This window comes from Calypte anna, chromosome 5 (assembly GCF_003957555.1).
Source record: "Calypte anna isolate BGI_N300 chromosome 5, bCalAnn1_v1.p, whole genome shotgun sequence".
Lineage (NCBI taxonomy): Eukaryota > Metazoa > Chordata > Aves > Apodiformes > Trochilidae > Calypte > Calypte anna.
In genome coordinates this window covers 4,798,373-4,820,937 of record NC_044250.1, presented here as the reverse complement: position 1 = coordinate 4,820,937, position 22,565 = coordinate 4,798,373, and the positions used below count along the sequence as shown (strand labels likewise).

Below are 22,565 nucleotides of genomic sequence, written 5' to 3'. Positions count from 1 at the left end.
AAACCAGAATATCTTGCTATTTCCAAATTCCAAGCTTTTAGAATTTTCCCTTTTAAAAACTTGGAGCTTCTTAAAGCAAGAATGACAGTGCATTTCAAGGCAGGAAGTTCACCAAAATAAGATAAATTCAACTCTTTTATCTGTGAGAATTCGAATATCTTAATAAAATTGTTACTTCTAGTGCTTGTACTTTCCTTCAGGTCATCACAGACAATTTGTTCCCAGAAGCTTTACTAAAATCATATGGTTAAGAAATAGTCTAGCTCAGGGATCCTGTAAGACTTGAATTTTAAGACTTAGTTTATGTGGGTCCCATTTAAATCAGTAATCAACTTTCCTTGACCTCAGTAAGTTTGGGTTTTGTTTAGTTTTGGTGTTGGGTTTTTTTGTTTGTTTGCTTTGTTTTTTGCTTTGCTTAGTTTTGGTCTATTTTTTAAATTGTAATGCTTCTAGAGAATATCACTGATTGCATTTCAGCTTCCTTGAATGTCAACCAAGGCTCTGGAGAGTAATTCAATAATGACTTCAACAGCATGTTCTCCCATATCACAGGAGAGATGCAAATAAATTCACCTTGTTTAACAGGCAGTAAAGAAAATGTGTTGAATACATTTTGTTCATTTGCCAAGGTTTACAATTCTTAAACTTGCAGTAATTTTAAAGGCTTTCACAGAACAGAACATGGAAACTACTGCTTATTCTGCACCCAATTCTTTTTAACAGTGTCCTTAATCCTAAATCAAGTGCCATAGCAGTTATTTTCTCAGAACCTGAGATAACACTGAGCTTCAACACTAATATCTTCTGACTTGATACCTCAGCCAGGATGTCAGATGATCATCCAGCATCTTCTGTGCCAAATCAGTTGCCCAAGTTCAGTGACCTGAGGAATATGATAGCACATAGCTGCAGCAAATGTCTTTTTGCAATGGGATGTGACCACTGGATTGTGTTAGTACTTACTCGAGCAGGATTTAATAGCAACATAACCCTCAAAACTGACACCTCACCCAACACAGCTTGACAGGAGAAAAGACAGAAGAAAGTGACAGGATATTATCTGCTGCATAAATAGAAATATCTCCAAACATTACCTTGCTTATACTAAAGGCCAATATGTGACACAGTCAGATGTTTAACCAAGTGTTTCTTGATATGCCAAAATATGCTTTGCTTGTCATTGTGTTAACCAAAAGTATTCCTGAGAAGCTACAGCTACAAAGCGAGGCATGTACCTGACAGATATCCAGGTTTTCATGTATTTGCTGACTATTACACAGCTCCAAGTATATACTCACCAGTTCAGCAGAGCAGAGCAGAGAGCCAGGCTGTGTCTTCAACACTGACGCTGCTATTCCCCTCCATGCATCATACCATGGAGAACTGTAGTGAAATGAGGCAATCAGGTGCCACTAATTACCAGGTTAGTGTGGTTCCCTTTTATTGGCCCCCTAATCCTGCTCATGCGCAGTTGGGGCCCGCCCTAATCAGGCACAGGGGGGCTTAACACAAGCTCATGCCCACTACCTGGTAATTAGTGGCACCTGGTTGCCTCATTTCACTACAGAGAACCTTGTTCATCTCTTTGCAGGTGCCCCTGTGAACTGGCAGGATCGCACAGATAAATTATCAGATCTGGTACTGCCTGTGTTACCTTAATTTCCAATCCGTGTGAGTGGAAGAAGTGCCCATTTTAGGAACATGCAGCACTTCCAACTATAAGGCTTTGTTTTTAGAAGCTCCTAGTTTTAATTATTTTAATTGTTATTTCTATTTTGGACTTGTACCCCAGGTACATAATTTAGTCTAAACAATTTAACTCATGTCCAGTCTTAGCTCCTGAAAAACAGACTTTTTTTTTCAGACTGAATAGTAATAATAATAATACTAAAACCTTTATGAGCTTTCAGTTCTTTATCTTACCTTATTTATAATGACTGGAAACATGGCAAGGTTATACCTTTTGTTGTAAGTTTCTTGTTGGGATTTTTTGCCATAGTTGCAAGACTGGAAAAGTTACACTTTGAAATCTGTGGCTGGGGGGATCAAACCAGAACCAGAAGGCTTCCCTCTTCTTTCCACTCAACTGCAATGAACATTTTGACAGTGATTTCAACCTAACAGTCACTCTTTGTTTACTTTCATTTCATTCAGCATAGCTTGGGCACTAGGTACCTCTACATAATTCTAATCTCTTGCAATTAGCATTAATTACAGTCTGCAAATCTATAAAATTTAACTATCATAATAAAGCACAGAGATGGCTACATCATTGCTGTAGTACAAAGTTAAATGTGCTGTGGAAAACCACAATTCTCATTATCTTTCTTACTTTCCTGAATCTGTGTATAAAGAAATCTGGAACATTTATTTTACTGTGCAAACCACGATGTAAGCACTGAAATAAATCTAACATTATGGTACTTGAAAATAAGAGAAATTTAAGAAAGATATTTTCAGCTAGAGGAAACAGTTGACTGTCAGGAAAATTTTGGTTGCTCTGATCCTTTAGATATGTAATTTACTTTAGATGTGAGTTGCTTCATGGTTTGTGTTAATGTAAAAAAAAAGTTATGTACTAAAATATTACAGTAGAATCAAGTTCAGTTTCTAGATCATTAATTTGTGTAGTCTTCACAGTACCTTTAAGAATATTTTGGAAGAACAAGTTAGTGATCTCTGGATATGACTAATAATTATGGGTTTGGGTGGGTTTTTTTAGATATTCATTCGAATAAATCAGTAATTCTTGTATGGCACTGCATTTTAATATATATTTAATCACAAGTGTGCCAACTGCAGTTGATTCTTTATTCAACTTTAAAAAGAACCACTAGAAGTTAATTTAAATGGAGACTACCAAGTAGGATTGCAAATGTGAGTCTCTGCTGATTTCATCATGGAAGGGCTTTCTTTTTTTCTTGGGTTTTTAAAGTGGAGCCAAAATGTGACTTTTCCTTACAGACACTTTGTCAACATGTAGAGAAAAAAGAATGCTGAAAATACATAGAATACCAACACATTAAATATTTATTATTAACTGTTTTGAGATTTTTCCAGGAATCCACCCAACCTTCTGTTCATATTCAAAGAAAATCTTGTTTAGATAAAAAGTCAGTCCTCCTGCTCACTTTGTAACATGTGCCTCTGAACTGGACTAATTTTGTCTTTTCATAGCCCATTATTGCTGGAACAAATGACAAACTTCACAAGTTATTGAATAACTGAATGAAAACCAAGGTCTGTATATAAAAAAATCATATAAAAATTCAACACTGGACTGTATTTCACTATCTTAATTCTTAAAGAGGGAAGCACCAAGACATTCTGATGATTACAACAGGAATCTATTTTAATAAAATAGGTATGGTCACACTCCTGACATGAGCTACCATATTCAGCTGCAGATGACCCATTTTAAACACAAATAGGGTTAAACATTTCAATGGCTTCTCAACAAGAAAATTAAAGGAATTTAGTGGTCTGTTTTTCTTGACCTTTGTCATTTTGATAGAATGAATACCTTAATTTATAAATTTTATAATGCAAAGTAATATCTGGCCATGGATGAAATTTCACTCCAGTTTGAGTTTACATACACACTCATATATGTAGATTTACATGTAAATTTATGTATATACATATCTATAATGTGCATATATGCTTACAGATACGTATGCTTATAGATACAGATGGATAAAGAGATCAGTTCAGAAGAGTCCAGTCTGAAAAAGCAAATTTGAAATAGAAGTTTGAAGTATCTGAAATTCATCTCATTCTCTTATTATCACAAATAAGTTTGGCCTGCTCTTAAACTGGAAATGAAATTGCTTTAAACTGCTAAACTTTGGAATATCTAATAGAAAAATGTTTTGTCATCTTCTGTGTCATCCTATTTGCAAAGAGAAGGATATCATCCATGACCTGGTTGCCAGGCAACTGCACAGAATTACAAAACAATGTGATAAGTCCTCCACAGGGAAGCTGACTTGGGGACACAGCTCTCTCTGAATCTGATCATAAAAGTTTTAGAGTATGCTTGAGAGAGCAAGTAAGTGTGACTGTGGCTAACACTGTGTAAAAGGAAGGTCCTTTATCACCACGTTCTTTGTAATGCTGAGTAACAACACATCAGAGGAAACAGCAAGGTCTGTTCAGCTTCATACTGGTGCTGGGATATGAAAATCCTCACACTCGTGGCTGGAATGAAAGAACAGTTATTGATCTGCAGTTATGACAACAGCAGATCTGCTGTCAGCACTGCTCAAGTCGTTCAGAAAGGTGAAATGAAGCCAAGTGGGACAGCTTACCTCCTTCCTCTGGGACAGGTACTTGAAGATCCATGTCCTTTGTAGGCAGGTGACCGAAGCAGTCTCAGTGACCTTTTCAGCTCATACCTCAGATGTTTCAATTAAGATGTGTCATATGCACAGAAATGTTGGGTTGGACTTTGCTGGAGACGAGTGGCAGCTGTAGATACGACAGGATCACAAGTCTCTGGCTCACTGAAAATATGGACATACAGCAGACTGTCCTCAGGCTGGTTGTGGCCATTGCTGACACACAGCAAATGTCTGCTTGGTGACCCACATTAGCCCTCAAACCAATTCATATTTTATTTGAGAAGTGTAATTCAATTGTGATCGATTTTAGGATCAGCTGTGAAAAGCCACATCTCTTTTCTGATTATCTCTGTGGCCAGGATTTCACTTTTATTGACATTTAACATGGATAACTGTTTCTTTGATAGCAGTGTGACTTTGCAGAGCATTACTTTGGTATCATTTGGTCAGCTCATGTGTTCCTTTTCTTTTTAAAACTGTAATTTCTTCAGCCCATTCTGCTGTATCTACCTTTGAGTAGAGGACCATATGCAACACATGAGGGTGAAATATCCAAGCCAGCAAGGAACAGAGAGCTACTGGATGAGACTGTAGAAGGACAGATAAATCTTAAAAGATAAAATTGGAGCAGGGAGCACCACTAAATGAAATAAAAAAATGTCTATTTGCTTTTTAAACAGGTTCAAAAAACCAAGTAAAAACTTATATAGGTAAACACCTTCAATCTGTAATTGGATCAGGCAATGAACTGTTCCTAAGGCACTAGTTCTTGAAAGATTTGTATCTCAACCTGATGAGGCATATTAATTCCTGAAGTAGACCAATAAGGACATACACACAAAGAAGCAAAAGCATCCTCTCTCCCTTCTCCTGCCTTTCTTTCTGCTTTCTTGTCATGGAGTATGTGACCCATGAAACTGGAAGAACCCCAGGAGTAACAGAGCTTACTCAAGCAAAATAATCCTTTTCTGTAGTGACCAAGCTCACCTGCAGCGGACAACGTGGGGTCTTACCACTTAAAGCACACTTATCCTGTTGAGATCAGCAAAATACAAGGGATGTAACTGACTTTCCATGGCTTTTACCCAAGCTATAAAATTTTAACTCAATTCCACTTGCATTTTTCCTTGAATCCTAGAAGTCATGAGTGTCTCTATCTTCACAACTTCAACTCTGCATTTCTGTCAATGCTTCAATGCTGAAAAATGGACTGGTTGTGACAAGAGTTAGAAAAAAACCAACCAAACATCTTTTATTGTTTGAATAAGCAGATTTGAAATCATATTAATGAAAGATAAGTATACATGGACCCCCACTGTTCCCTTATTACAGTTACTCTTTTGAGTTGTATTCTTTACACAAATATTTTTCCCCATGTTAACTACTGCTCAATTCTTAATTTGATTTAAAACCTAACCTGCCATAAAGGTACATGAAATTGAACAGACTGAGAAATACCAGAAAATGGCTGCTGTTGACAAAGGAACTAATTTATAGTATGCAGTTACTGATCAGGTAGAACAAGAGTTTGAAAACTGGACTGTGTTACAAAGCATTTCTTTGAACATCCATTTTGGATTATTGCTGGAAGTTACTAATTGGTCTAGTCTAGACTAATTTACAAACATTCATAAAATAGTGAAAAATGCATGCTTTAGAAACCTGGTACATTTCATGCCTCTGGACTTAAAAGAATATGAAGATGGAAACAACTGATGGGCATTTTAATGTAGATTAATAGTGCTTAGAGTTTTTTTTCTTTTGTACTGACAGACTCCTCAATTTTTTTCTCGTTCCTTTCAGGTGATTTTTTATCTTCAGGTTTAATCCAGGGAGGGCTGTGCAACTTCTGTTGAAGGTGAAAATAGCATCAGTGTAAGCATTGCATGCACGATATACACACACAAAAAGCAAATAAAACCCCAACATGTTAAAAATCCATGGCACACAGAACTGGATCTGTGTTAAAGTAATAGCCTTAATCTATTTTAACAGAATATGACAGTCATCAGCTGTCTCTAGAGAAGGATTCTGATCTCTACCAAAGGAAAAAGGATATTTAATAATCTTTGACAATGCAAAACCATATAATCCTGATGCTGCTCTGAAATCACGGTGCTTTTTACCTTTTTCTCTTGCTCTATCAATCAGCTGTACAACTTCCTTAAGACTTTTCTGTCAGTAACATGGCTGCACACAGCTTCAGGAAATTGCAAATATGTAATTATTTTGGAAATCTCTCCCTTCTCCTGTTCCCTTGCCATGCTCATCACACTATTAAATTAAGCCATTTGTCCAGTTCTTCAAGTATTAAATAGCTTTGCAACTTGATAGCAGCCAGGAGCCATTTTAAACAACTGAATTACCATCAGGCACAGTCAAAGTCAAAACTGAGTAACTGAGAGTTCTGTTTCAAAAGCTCAAGTATAGAATGCACAGATATAGTTCAAATAATTGCATGCTCCACAAGACAAAAAGCTGAGAAGTACTCAGAAACAAAATACCTGAAAGCTTGTCTCTGTTTCTGCTGTCTTCAAACGAGATGTTGAATTACTGCGATTCCCCAAACACGTTTTGCCAACCTGTCAATATGATTGTCAGAGATAACTACCTCACTTTTTAAAAAGATATTCATGGTCTTCCTAAAAAAAATAAATAATCAAACTGCGGAGTTTATTTTTTTGTTTGGTTTGGTTTGGTTGGTTTTTGTTTGTTTGTTTTGTTTAACTCAGTTGATCAAATGGAAAAAAGTTCTAGTTAATTGAAACCCCCCCCCCATACCATCCCTTAGTAGGGATGGATACAATAATTCCCTCAATCAGGAAGACTCTCAAGGTGTGGGAAAGATTCATTGCTGTCACTTCATTTCATCAGTAACATAATTTTCTTTGTCATTATGTTTTTTAATATAAGGGAAAACAGAGTTGAAAAGCATATCTATTACACAATAGATTTTTGAACCAAGGAGATCTTGTGTTATGAGTCTTAGAGATATACCCACCACTGAAATGTCTGCTGTAATTAAATTAATTTCCCTTCAGGAGTGAGATTAATGATGCTATACAAGAAGAAATTAAAATATTGATAATTATTAATCATTACAGGTCCTTTCCAACCTGAACAATTCCATGGTTTCTTTAAAAAGTATTCACCATTGGGATTTCTCTGATTATTTTGCTATAAGAATTAATGAGGGGTTTTTAAAGTCATCAAGGCTCTTTCCAACACAGGAAATATTTTGTTTATTTTAAATTTTAACATCATTCTTCCTCTGAAATGTCTCCTGTTTAGCATAAGTCCTTGAAGATTTCTGAGGCTAAGTCAAGCCTAGATAAACATTTTCTACACATCAGACAAAAAAAGTGAAAAATCATTATTATGTGGACACAAGCTTTGTTCATAGGAATATCAATGCAATTGTGCCTTCAACAAGAAGCTCCCAATAATACCCACTACAAGGCTTGCTGGCATTTCTGCAAGTTTTTTTCTTTTTATATTATGAGCTGATAACATTGATCAACAATAGAATAATCTCTCTATGTCTAGGGGAGCAAAGGAATCATGAATAATAAAAAATAAAACCAAACCAAACCCCTAAATGGGACTTATTGAGACTTTTTGTGGACAGACTCTTTTAAGAAAGCAGAAAGCAAATCCAAATTCATCTTAGAGCAGCTTAAATCATGACGTGGCAAAAATTACCTCATTCAGCAGCACACTCTGAAAACAAACACCCCAACATGTAAATTAAATACCAAGAAATTTTATAAATGTCCTTTCAGTAGAAATTGCATTAGATTGGAGTTAATTAAAAAGTAAGAGACTGACATGGGAGGAGAAAATTCATTAAGTTTTTGCATTTGAGAAATTCCGACAGTCCCTTGACTGTAACAAAGTTGATCTATGAACAGGTGTGAACAGCAAAATGAAATGCTATTAAGAAAACTACTTGGAGAGGAGATGGCTGCCTCCCCCCTGGAAGCTTTTGGAAAAGATAGTAGTACTGCCAAGGATTTTAGGGTACTTCAGGGGGGGTTTAGTCATGTTTAAGCTACTGAAGTGAGCCTCTGAGATGGTGCAATTGAAGTGATTGAATGCAGGGACTCCTTTTCACATTTTTTCCACTATACCAAATAGGTAAGAAAAGCTGGATTAATGTCATTATAGGGAATAATCTGGGTAGTGTCAATTAAAAAAAAAAAAAAAGCTAGTAATAGAGCACCTACTCCTCCTTTTATGAAAAAAAATAATGAAATAGCAACAGGTGGTTTATGCTCCAGGTAGAGAGTGAGATGACAAAATGTAGACATTTTAATAAACTTCTAAAAATTTAAAAGTGTGGCATAGGCAGCACTTGTATTTAATGTATCTACTAATGAGTTAGGTTAAATAATATTTTCAGCTCAGTCATGTTTAGAAAATTTGAGGTTTTTAGAGGTGAGCAGCCCGAGCACAAAAGATGTTAGAGGTTCAAAAAGGAACAGAAATCAGGTTGTGTAATGAAGAGGACAGAAATAATGCTAATGAAGTTTAATATCATTCATAAATCTGTAATTTCAGGTAACCTCTTTCACCAACATAATAAACAGGAGACAGGAATCAAAAAATATGGACCAATAAAACACAGGTCAATTATTTAAGATATAAACAAAAGTAGAGGAAAAAAAAAAAAGGTAGCTTCAGAGAAAATAAAGGCTAATGAAAAAACCTAATGCTTTATAAGTGACTAATCTTTCATGCCCTTTTCATAGACCAGATAATAAAGGCCATTCTAGTAGGAAAACAAAAGTGAAAATTTATCTGTAGTATTTCCTATTTGTTCACCCACAGACATTTTCATTTTTAGTAACACACCCTATGGATCACTGCTGGAGAACACTGGCAGAATGGGACATTTTTCTAAACAAATCAACTCCTATGTCTTTATGGTGTTAAAGCATAAAACATTCAGTATTGATTCCTTGTCACAAAGAAACCTTATATATCATTAACCAAAAGTTACAGACAAAAAAACCCCACAAATGTTCAGCTGTTTGTTTGTTTGTTTTGCTCCTTTCCTCCAAGCCAAGTCCTGGAAAGATTGCTCTGTTTGCTTTCCTGTGCAAGTCTCTCCTGTCAGATTCACTCCTGTGAGAGGTACACTAATTGCAAAAATACAGAATGATAGCTTGACATGGTGGAAACCAGCAAAAATAATTGCTTTTGGAAAATAAAGCAAAATGGAATGTTGTCAGTGTGTTTTTTCTATTTTATGAAACAAATTTTAAAAATAATGCTACTGGGATTTTACCAACTTTTGAATCAAGATTTCAAAACATCAGGGATATGAGGGTGAATTCATCTGTGTGTTTCTCCCCCAAGAGCAAGAATTCCTGCTGCCCTCCTTGGAAACCAGAGGATGGGGAAAGGGAGAAGACAGGGAAGATGCTGAATTTGAAAGCCTCTATTCAGGACACATTTCCAGCTCATGCACAAACCCTCCAGCCCCATGCAGCAGAGCAAAGCCCACTTTTACCCCTTGTAACCCACCAGATCACTCCTGGAACCACCAAGGAGTAGGAAGCCCAGTACAAAATGATACTCCCTCAATGTATGCTCAAACAGAGATATAGACACCTGGGAAAAAAACAGCTTTCTCTGTTTCTGTCAGAGAGGATCAAGTGCTGTTCTTCCAAAGAATGAATATTTTTTAGCAAGATTATTAATAGTAAAGCTAATAAAATGTTATGACTATAAGAAAAGACTAAAAACATCCAAGTAGAAACAATGTTCAGAAGGTGAAAAATCTAAATGAAAGGCAGTAACTTAAGTCAGCCTTGTCAGTTTAATGCAACTCCATGGACTCCTCTTGCAGCATCATAACAAAGCTGGTTGTAATTTAAAATCTTCTCTGCAATAATTCAAGGATACTCTGGTTTTCCTACCAAGTGTGACATGGGACTGGTTCCCCCTGCTGTTGTGCAGAAAGCTGTGTAAAGAGGAGTGGGAACATCACGTGAAGGATGAAAGAATTTTGTCTGCTCATAATCTCTATTGGTCAGAGGAAGTTTTACAGCTGGGATGGCTTCATGGGAGGAGAGGGAACAGGCACCTCCTGTCCTGCCAGCATCTGAAGACTCTGAACACATCCCAAGTAACTGCAGGGGATGCAGTCTCATAGCTCAGCTGCAGTGTAATGATTTGGAATAAATGTAAAACCATGTCTTGATCATCCCCTTTCTTAGTGCTTCTAGAGACATTCAGCCAGGCTCTTAAGCTAGATAAAAAAAAAAAAAAAAAAAAAAGGGAAAAAAAAATAGAGAAATTTCTAACACTCACAGGAAAATGAAGACACTTTATCTAAATGATTGCCCTTTGTCCCTTAGCTAATGTCTTTCTGGGAAGCCAGGAGGAAAGTGTGGTGGCTCTAGGGTCAACATAATAATACAACATTAAAATGTTGGTTATTTTCTTTTTTCTGCCTGAAGTGACAGGTGGGCAAGGAATGCAGATCGAAAGGCAGAGGACACAGCAGAGGCAGACAAGACTGAATATGTAGGAGCTATAAAGAAGAGAAGACAAATGCTTTGGTCCAGCTGAAAAACACTGGATGACTAAAATCTTGCAGCATTTAAAAAAGGGCAAACTACTGTTAGGGTGGTGGAAAGCTGCCTCATAATGAACATTTCAGACACGATTATAAAAAAATCTCAGGGCACCACCATGCATTTATGAAACAAACAGCCAAAATGCTAACAATATTCTCAAATCCTAACTTCATTTTTGATATCTGCTCCCCACCATTGGAATTCAGAGCAGAATGTGCAGTTTATCCTTAACTATATTCTGTGCTTTCTTCTGCATTCCTTTAAAGAGCTGGGTAGCAGCACATTTTCTGTATACAAGAGGAAAAACAAATACTGAAAACAGCAAACTTGAGAAATCTAACAAGAGAGAGAAATTGGGTTGGAGCATGTTGTCTTAAAACGCTGTGTTGCTTTCAAGGGTTTAGTGTGCAGTTTGATTAACAAAGTGTCTTTGTGTGAAATTCTGCTTACAAAATGTGCAGCTTGAACAGCAAAGTAGGCAACATTTCAGAAGTTGTGGTATTCAGTTCACCCAGTGAATTATAGAGAAGAGCTGGAGAGGTTCACAGCTGCATGTATACACTACAAAGGTCGATCAGCCAAGTGTGTATATTTATATAAAAAGAATTTCCAAAAGGACAGCTATAATTCAGCATGTCTCTTGACTATTAAACTATGCATTTCAATCTGCAAACTGTTGAACAAGGGAACTAGAAGGGTATTCCACCGCCTCACAGCAGCAAATAGGAACTGGCTTTAGTGCTCAAACTATTATCCAATGTATCACAAGTGGAAAAGAAACAAAGAGGTTTAAATAAGTCATATTATATTCAGTTTTTACAGGTAGAAAGCACCTCTGCTGCTGCTAAAGGGCAGCATTCAGGTTCAGTAGACCACACACTGCAGCTTCAGCATTCCTTCACTTAACTACACACCTCCCTTTGGCTTCAGAAGGCACTAAAATCTAATATATATCTAATAAATATCTTAAGGGTGGGTGTCAGGAGGCTGGGGCCAGACTCTTTTCATTGGTGTCCAGTGACATGATGAGGGGCAAGAGGCACAAGCTGGAACACAAGTTCCATCTGAACCTGAGGATAAACTTCTTTACACTGAGGATGACAGAGCACTGGAACAGGTCACCCAGCAAGGCTGTGGAGTCTCCTCTGGAAACATTAAAAACCTGCCTGGATCTGATCCTCTGCCACCTCCTTTAGCAGAGGAGTTGGACCAGATGTACTCCAGCAGTCCCCTCCAGCCCCCACCATTCTGTGATTCTAAACCACATATGCAAGATATTTGTGGAGTGCAATGGAGGAGAAAGTACTGAGCTAGTTCTGAAGGAACTAAACCAGGGATGAGAGAAAAGGATGGCACAGTTGTGTCAACTAACAAACTAGGTATCTCTGCCATCATTAGCTTAATTAGGTCCACAGTTTGTACAAGGACATGTTTTATCAAACCTCCTCATGAACTTACTACAGAACTAGATTTCACTAGATTTTCACCCTCATTGTGTAGAATAAAGACCCAAAGTGAGGTGTCTGTGAAGTGTGAATACGTTTTCATAAGACACCCCTGCAGCTTTTCATCTTTTTCTCCTATTTTAAAACACAGTGCACTGAGAGGATGGTTAAACTGAGATGATGTAACTTTTTATGACCTTCATAGTCCCCATATAGGGAGCAGAATTCACTTAAAAAAATTTATCAGGTTGAAATTTTGTTATAGTGATGATTTCTTTTTTCTCATTGCTCCTTTGGGAAAGCAGTAGGAGAGTACAATGTGATCAAAGCTCTGCAATTGAAACTGATAAAAAAATGAAGCAAAACGCTGTGGTTGCTTAGAAACATGTACAAGTTTTGCTCCAGTACTCAGTGTCCTTTGTCATGGAATGATTAATGAAAATGCAGTGTTTGTTTACTGCAGGAAATTAAAGCAGTAAATAAAAACACTATCACTTTTATTTATCAGAGAAGAGTCAACAAGGAAAAAGAACAAGAAATCTAAGATGAGAACAGAGAACAAAGAATCACTTTAAAAATTGTTTGATGTTTTAGCAGTACCAAACAGGTGTTTTTAAGCTTGCATAAGAATTAAAAGTCTTTTGGGAAAGGAGAAAAAGGAAATGAGAGAGGGAATAGAGCTATGCAGAACTCATTCTGCACAGACCTCCAGGAACCAGCTGTAGGGAAAACAGCTCTGGACAACATTAAATAAAAATAGTATTGACAAGGTTTCTCTGACAATTTAATAGTCTAAATAGTGGAAACCTTCAGAAAGAAACTGAACTTCAGGGTTTTGTAGCCTTTGAGAAATTTCAGCTTATTTGAAATAATGAAGACACTCCACTACAGGATCTTCTACTGATTCTTCTTCCTGCTGCAGGTCTCATGCCAAATTTGATGATTAGTGTCAGCAGTAACTAATTTCAGAATTTGCTAACACAGTTTGTTCTTCCTGTAATCCCATTTGTAAACAAATCCTCCTTTCTATTCATATTCAGATATCATAAATATTGTGCATTACCTCAGCTACATTTCTCTCTAGGTCAGGATTGCTGCAGCTTGCCCTGCACTCCAGAGGCCATGTGGCTGCACTGTGCCAGTTGCTGCTCTTCAGAACAGTTCTTGGCTGGGTATTGCTTTGCAGCTATCAGCACAAACAACTAACTCCTGGAATTCTCTTGGAATCATTCCAATTGATTACTTTTTTTTTTTTTTTTTTTTTTTTTAACTTGGCTATCAAAGTTATTGCTTCAACAGACACTGCAAGCCCAGTACAATTGCACAGACATCTCCTGTGCACAGAATTCTTCAGTTGGAAAATGAATTTCTAGAGAAATATTTAAAAGCAGGGTAAGAGTGATAAAACTCTTTCCTGTACACTTTTCCACTAAAGACCAATGTCTAGCGAGGCACAGTGAATTGGAAGAATGCTTTCTACTTCTATACTTTCTATAGTAACTTCTAGATCACCTTCTACTTCTAGATCACCTTCTACTTCTAGATCACTTTGTAGAGTAGCTTCTAGATTGCTTCCTAGAGATGCTCATAGGAAGCATCTGGAAGCAGAAAAAGCCACCACTGCTCCCTAATCAAAACAACTAAATTCATACTTTTATAGGAAAGTGTACGTTTTAGGTGTCTTGTTACAGAAATCAAATACTCTCCTGGCTTGTGAAATGCTTTAACAACATTTTCTAGGTGCTTTAAAAAAAAATTGCTTGAATCTCAACAAATATCCAGCCAAAAGAAATTCAGCATCTACCCAAAGCAACCTACATTGCACCAAACCTTCTGTAGTTTTCTCTGGTGATAACCAACCTCTGGTCATAATCTAAGTGGAGCTCACCCACACTTCAGTATTTTACATCTTAGTCTTTTCCCTCTTTCTTCAATTTTTCTTTGGAAAAAATGAAGTTTCCTTCATCTTTAGAGATTAAGGGTGCAACAGCAAATTGTTGTGTATCTTCTGGACCCACAATATCTCCTTGTCTCTGCTGCAGCAGGGGGGGAAGTCACAACTAATAGAATAAAATATTTGTAATATATGGCAAATACATAAATACAGCTTTTTACAATTTATTGCATACTGAATTAGCTAAGATTTGTTTTCCAAACTTAACATTGCTACAATTGCAACCTGCAGCCTGCCCTGTTACCTCCACAGGAGTTTGATAACAGGCTTTTTCCTGCTATCTTCTATATTTCACCTGGAAATCAGTGAAAGCAGCAATGTACTTTCTGAACTGCTGTGCAGAAATTACTCTCTCTCTTAACAAAATTCCTCTCACTCTCTTTTTTTCCTGGTTTATTTGTATTGTTATAATTACAGCCATAATATGGTGCATTTGGGATGTCTATTAATAGCTCCCACCATGCTGGCTGAATGAGAGTTTTAGCTCAGTAAAAGCAGCAGATTTAGCTTGCTGTCAGACACGTCATAAGAAAAACACTGCTTGCAACTTCCCTAGACCAGCCGTGGACAGGTTACATATTTTCAACTATTACAATGTCACCTCTTATATCTCCCCAAATGTTTTCTCTTATTAAATGAAGCATCTGTGACAGCTGTGCCTGATTTGTAGTGGGAACAACATGTAAACAAAGTTCTGCACCTCACTGTAATGTCAACCAGGAGCAAGCCAATTCTCAAAATGGTTGAGTATCAAATCCCATCTTTTCCACTGCTGTTTTTCCTACAACAGCTTTACAGGTCTCTAAAAGAAATCCAGAGAGCACACCCACATACACTGACAGCAAAGAGTATTTGTTCCTCAGAACTTTAAAGTTGAATATAGTTGGCTCATAAAGTAGAGGTACCAGCTTGACTGGGAAAAGTCAGTCACATCAATAAGCACAAAAGGCATTTATGTTTTCATACAGGCTACACTAGATCCTGATTTCTAGGTGAGATAAGGTCACATCTAGGTGAGATAAGCTCAGATCTAGGTGAGATAAGCTCACATCTAGGTGAGATAAGCTTACGTCTTGAGAGTCGCACTCCTGGATGCTCTGGTTGTCTTCCTTTCTTGATGCCAGATGAAGATTCTCTTTCTCTTCTGAGGCATTTCGCTGCACATGGGAAAGAAATATATAATAAATAAATTGAAAAGAGAAAATAGAATAAGCAGGGAATATACATAAAATTTCAGAGAAGTTGCTTTTGAAAAAGATCAGGCTAACAACAAGAAACCAAGAAGTGTTGTACTGCAAACTGTTAACTACTTTATACATTACACTTTCACCACATTTTGTAAAAGCAATGTTTTCATATTCACTTTTCAGGCAAGCTGCAGATGCCCCATCCCTGGAAGAGTTCAAGGCCTGGAGAACCAGAGAAAACAAACCTTTCAAGAGGTTTTTTGACTTTGATATGTAGTTCAATACTTTCCTATACTAGAAATAGTCTTATCAGGTCTTCCTTCTCCCCACATGGCTTTCTGGCATCAGTGCACAACTTCCTCTACTCTAGTCAGCATTTGTGAGATGCCAGAGTGCTGTTGACAGGACAGCTTGCCAGATGACCTGCCAACACAAATATGGGTTCCAGCAATGCATTTATTTCCCATTACTTAGACTGTCACAGATTGCTCTTTTCTATACTAAGGGTTTCTAGTGATACTCAATTGACATGTTTAAAAAAGAAGTATTTAAGGATGCTGATCTAACAAGAAACTGCAGAGCATTTTAAATGTAACAAACAAACGATGCAATTTCTGGCTGAGTACAAGTTCATGATCTTGAAGGACCTAAAAAAACCCAGATCTATAGGAACCAGGATGATTTTTCTCTAATGATGGGCAATGTTCTGATACACATATTCACTTATTCCCTTGGGATGGGAACAGCTAATTGTCATGTTCAGGAAATCAAAAATCACTCAAGGATGTGCAGCAATCACCAAGAAAAAGTAGAGCAGCTTTGGGTGTAGCAGATGGATGAAGTTGTCAAAGGTTTTCTGGGCAAGATACACAGCACAAGAGCCAGAAACATCTCCTGTCCAATGTCAGTTCTGTCTGAGTGCTCCTGGAAACTTGGGACTCCGTGTGTATATCCCACCTGCACACAGACCCACTGCCACGTCCTGCCTCACATGTTTATTGCAGTCAAGAAAAAACATTTCATTCCCTCCTCTTTTTTTGAGTGGCAGAATTTGCAATTACAGATGTTCACAGCAGTGTTTAAGACTGTATGATAGATTTTGGATTGCCCTTCTAGCCCTAGAAATTTCAGGTATTTAAAAGGAATTGTTAAAGTTAAAAGTATTTTATCTTACCGAAACAAAAGTCACAGATAAATACGTATGAGTATGGACACGGAGTATAAAGGAAATTATTGTACCACATTTCTTTTTATCCCGAGTAATTCTTTATCACACAGAAATAAATGAGATCTCCAGTTCTAATAACTGTAATTAAGCTATATATTTATTTCTTTGACAGTGATGGTCATTGTATGTACATACACATGTATTTGTCTATGTTTGCAGAAGAGGTAAAGAGCTTTTCTCTATTGTACAGTCAACATTGTTCAACAATAAACAGAAGAGGCACAGCTCAGTTTTAATTCCTATTTAATGATCATCTACAGAGTTATATTTATATAGGGCAATTTTTTCTCAAAGGACTGCAACTCCTACAATGTACCAGATCTTTAAACTTCTACATACAGTTTCTTAAATAAACAGAAGTGCCCTTGATATTTTTTTTTTTTGTTTTAATTTGCATTATATTCTGGTATCTTTAAGGTGTAAAACAGCTCCTTGGTGGCACACATGATGTCAGCAGTGAGCAGTGAGCACAGCAATCAGAACTTCTGTAAGTATTCTAGGACAACCTTACTCTCATTATAAGTTAAAGTTCTTAGGACATCTTTAAAGATCTTTGGCTCGTTAACATAGATACCAACAGAACAGATTTTCTTTTTCCTCATATTTCACATGTATCTGTTTGGTTTTAATGGAATTCCTCCAAGATTAACATTCACAGCAACCTCAAATGGCTGAACATCCATCAGAGGGAAAGGACTTGTTCTTTCAAATAGAACATTTGGGATGATAGATGACATATTTAGATGTTAATTTCCTGAATCACCCTTTTCATAACATTACTACGAGTGCAGAATTTTACCTCCCAGCTGCAGATGCCTGCCAGCATTATATTATGTTGCATATAGTATCTACATTATTGCTTTGAAATTTTTAATTGTTAAGTGTTCTGGGGTTTCTTGAAATAACAACTCTAAAAGCAAAAAACAAAAATTTGAAAATTCTGTTTAGGGAAGATATCTTGAGGTTTTCAAGCCCCATTTGTAGTAATTTCTACTATATAATTCTTCCAGTTAAAGTCGATCTACTTGGGGAAAAAAGTAGCTACTAACCACTTCAGCACAGTGCAGCTCATCTCTAACTGAACATCCTTTCTCCATGAAAGGCAGCACAGTGCTCATCTTCTTCTGGTAATATACAAAATTTGCATTTAGGCTATGAAGTGGAACTCCATTAATTATGTGCAGGCATCTAGTGTTTAAATTGATCCCAAAAATGCCTCTAAGGGGGCTGGTAAAGGAGGAGGGACTTGGGGGAGAGCAGTGCTCAACAGAAAGAGCTGGAGCAGGTAAAGGATGCCAATTTAATTATATTCCCAAAACATCAAGCTGTGTACAAACAAAAAGAAGCCACATGTGTTTATCATTTGCTCTGAATTCTGCTTTATCTCTCATCATCTTCTTTTGAAAGTACTGTATATCTCAGACAACACAGGTTTTCTAGCAGAAGCTTAAACCAACATTTTCAGTTGCCTCTCTCCCTTGTAACAACAGAAGTTTCTCATTTGTATGTCCATGCAGCTGAAGGGGTAAAATCCTCATAAAAAATGTCTGCAATCAGTTTTCTCAGGATCAATAAGAACATCTCTGTGATGATTCATTGTACCTCAGTTTGCAACACAGAGTCCAAATGATGTATTTACTTAAATATTAAGTGCAAACAAATGGGAAGATAGTCACATGTCCAGATTATTATTTCTAACTGACAAGATAAAAATAAAAAATAAAACTCAATAAATTATGGTATGTTTCCAATATGCAAGGAAAAATTTCATGAAAATCAGAGATAGTAAAGGGTTTCTTCTTTTTTTGTATGCTTTCTTTCCTATATTCTCTTTCAGGAGAGGCAGTCAATGTTGAAAAAATTATTATTACACTTGCTGATATGTTGAGATTTGAAGGTCATTGCAAGATCTCTAGAGCATGCATTATTCTTTGGGAGGAGAGGGCCAGAGGTTTTTTGACAGTTCCCATTTTGTACTTTCAAATACTATGATTATAAGAGTAAACAGTCACTTACATCAAGGACAGTAAGCAATCAACTTCCTGCTTTTAATTTTTTATTTTTTAACAGGAGTTGAATAGGCCTTAGAATATTTCATAAACAATAGCAAGAAAAAAAGCTACTTGTAAATGGCTGGTGATGGGTTATAGGAAAAAAAAAAAACCCAGAAAAATGGATCATGTAGACTATTCACTGTGAAGCACTTGTTCTGTTGTAAAGCTCTATGTGTCTTGAATAGTCTGTGCAGTAGCATCCAGTGAATGTTTATAATCCCCAGGCTATCAGGTGCAGAGAAAAGAAAGACAAATCCACTCCCCTCTTTGTAGAAGGTGGAAAAATAGGATGGACACTGATTCTTGTCAAGTTTGTATAAATGTGTAATGAACAGAGAGCAGATCATAAAAAGCTATCTGATTACCACAACTTTTCTAGTCCTTACTGGTCCACTGTAGCAACTCTCTGTTCTCTTGTTTTATGCTTCATTCCTCTGTTACTAAAACCCTTCGTATGAAAAAAATTAGAAAGTTAAAATAATAAAGGTATTTTAGCCTTCAATAAAATCATGCTGTTACTAAAGCTCTGAATATCTCCACATACTACTTCCCCTCAAAATAGTGCTCAAAATCAAACTTAAAGTACAGATTTAGATAAGAGAACTAATCTGTGTAAGTATAAAATTATTAACAGTTTGCTATGAAGGATATTCAAGAGGGTCTTGTGTACAGGGCAGTTCTTCTACTGCCATATACTTTGGGTGATGAGAACTTGTGCACTTACAAGAAAAACTACTAATAAAAAACCCCATCTGTAATTTTCTGTAGATAATAGAACTGAGTTTCATAGAAAAATAAATAAGTGTTCTGTAATATAAGGAAAAAAAATTGAAATGTGAGGACAGATGGTATTCCAGCATTCCTAGAAATAGCCCTGCATCATAAAACCACCACAAAACTCAATAATTCAACTTGGAGGGTCATTGAACACCAACATTTTCTAGATGCATCCAAATTACAGAAGCACCTGTGCCCAGTAATTTTATGTTAATCCAATGAAAAATGCAACATATTGAGCATCATGAGTCTCTATAACTTCTGATGTATTAGTTGTAGTAATTTAGGCTATGGTTTACCCTCTTTATTTTAGTAGAAGACAATAATTGCAAAGTGAATTTAAAGGGCATTTGGCTCATATTCTGCTCAAACTAAAGAGGTCTGGCTTTGCTAAAATTATCCAAGCTTATTTTCATGTAGTGAACATAGATACAAGGCTAAACATTTGTGTACCTATAAGATTCTGTAAAATGAGCCTATGGAAATTATACCTTGTCAGTAAAAAGATTTCAGCATCATCAAGTGCCACTGCATTCCATTACAGAAACCATTGGAATTGGTAAAATATTTATTTTTTTTTGTATGATTGTCTGTTGTGATTTTGTTTGTGACCATGTAGGTGTTCCCACAGCTGTCCAAAGCTTCTGTCTCACTTTAATCATTTGGCTGAGATATAAAGAGATGAAAAGCATTTCTCCTTTTGTAAGTGTATACCAGGATATGAAAGTTTGTGCCTTGAAGAACAAAAAAATAAACTACACTTCCTAGAACTCAGTGAGGAAATTTAACAAGGCTTCTTAGATCTTTTGTACCCCACCTGTAGGCATAGCTTTTATTAGTCTTGACTTTCCCAGGTGAGAGAAATGCTCTATAATTTGCCTCCTTAGAAGTAAGCTGGGTTAATGATAGACTTTCTGAAGGTTAGTGTTGCCTTTAATGATGTACTGAGTGCTGCATACATACAAGAGGCTCAGTGTCTTACAAAACTGGTGGGATTCCTACAAAGCATGCCTTGCCTTGATTTTTTTTTAATCCCCAAATGCAGCCTTTTTCTATGACCTTTTATGTCTGAGATTTAGAACCAATCCCTTGGATTGATTTCCCATTCTGTCACAGATCTGGAAGAAAACCTTTGTGTGGTACTACAGGACTTCAACCCTGAGTTAGGCCATGGGGTTACCATAAAGTTATGCTGCAGACATTTTTATAATTCACCTGACAGTGTGTTGTTAAGGCTGCTGCATAAATATCTCAAAAGATGTGGATCCTAAACCCTTTAGATCATACAGGCATGGATATGTCATTGGATATATTTTAGAACATAAAAATACCATCGCTAAACTGTTTTCAAGGAATTTTATTGTACCCAGTACACCTAAACCTTTACTGCCTAAATAAAAGTAGAGTAACCTCTGAAATGACCAAGGAAAGAATTACATTTATTACTGAAGGCTCTATTTAGCTGGGCCAGAAATATGACTGGATTTGCCACATAGAATATCCAGATTTTCTTGAATTACTGTGCTGATAAAGGAATTAGTAATAGATTTCTAGCATTCATATCATTAATCATTTGTATTTCAATTATAAAGATTTAATTTTTTGTTTATGACAAGCAAAAGTTTTGGGAGCAATTTGAGAAATAGCTGGGTTTGGACACAGTAAAAACTGTATCTACTTTTCATATTCCATAATTATTCCAAGGATCAGTTCTGTTGAATATTATCTACACTACAGACCTAATACAAAGCACTTAAATATCACTAATATCTAAATATTTTTAAAAGGCAGGGTTTTTTCCTCTCCAAACAAAACCAAGTATTCTTTTAAGGCCCTAAACATGTGAAGTGAATATACTTTAGGTTTCCTGAAACTTCACATGCATTTAAAATATAAAGAGAAGAGCAGATATAAATCAGAATGGTAAGAAAATTGCAGCTGACATTCTGCATAGGAATATCAAAACGTTAAAAATAGCCTATATTAAAAAGTTAAAACTGAAAAACACCCAACTGCAGAGCACAGGTTGCACACCATTTGTTCCAATACTACACTGCATAGCAGGGTAGGTCTGGACTTTAATTTGTATTATGGGTTAAGATATCTATCTACCACATCAGTATTCCACATTCCTCTAGAGTTCTTAGCACTCTGAGAAAAACACAACCTTTTCCATAAATAATAAATACAGTTTAATCTCTAAATGATGTATCTGAAGATAAGCTGGGTTTTTTAATGTCTTCCTAATAGAGATTTATGCTAGCTTGCTGTGATTGGAGATCTCAGATCAGTATGTGTTATATAGGACACTGAATATACTGTAAATATTTAGGCAGAATATTATTATTTGAGGACGAAGGGTCACCTTGATCAAGTCTGATTGCTTTGGGCACTTACGTAACCACTTTATTCCTTTTCAACAGAATTTTCATGCAAGTCAGTAACTTTGTTTTGTAGACTACTTCAAACAAAAGCTAGATGATGTGCTTCTGCTATTTTTTGGTTCTAAATTCATATTGAAACAATCTTATGCAATTCTACTGTGGTTAGTCTAATCTTAAAATCATGCACTTGGGATGCTGTGTTCTCACTTTTTTCTCCCACTCCATTTGCAGTAGGGGTTAGACATTAACTTTTGTTTTCCACCTCTGCAGTTCTGCTACATCCTGACAGACATGCAAAGGAAGATGAACCACGGAGACACCTAATTGCATAGATTGTCTCATATTTTGGAGCTACAGCTGTGCTAAACCTCATGATGATCCAAGCTATGACATCTCAGCAAGACAAGAGGGCACGGTCTCAAGTTGTGCCAGGGGAGGTTTAGGTTGGACATTAGAAAGAATTTGTTTACCAAGAGGGTGATCAGACATTGGAATGGGCTGCCCAGGGAAGTAGTGGATTCTCCATCCCTGGAGATATTTAAAAAGAGATTGGATGTGGCACTCAGTGCCATGATCTAGTAACTGCAGCAGTAGTGGTTCAAGGGT

General features: G+C 36.5%; 1 protein-coding gene across 1 annotated transcript in view; it reads right to left on the bottom strand.

Annotated features, from left to right (window-relative positions):
• Nucleotides 1-5,640: 5,640 nt before the first annotated feature.
• LUZP2 (leucine zipper protein 2) overlaps nucleotides 5,641-22,565 on the bottom strand; it is a 127,370-nt gene continuing 110,445 nt past the window's right edge. Inside the window, exons 10-12 of the mRNA XM_008504785.2 lie at nucleotides 15,400-15,486; nucleotides 6,848-6,925; nucleotides 5,641-6,192 (exon numbers count right to left, since the gene is read on the bottom strand). Coding sequence (XP_008503007.2) covers nucleotides 6,088-6,192; nucleotides 6,848-6,925; nucleotides 15,400-15,486 — 270 coding nt within the window. The 3' untranslated portion in view covers nucleotides 5,641-6,087. The remainder of the gene's footprint in view (nucleotides 6,193-6,847; nucleotides 6,926-15,399; nucleotides 15,487-22,565) is intronic.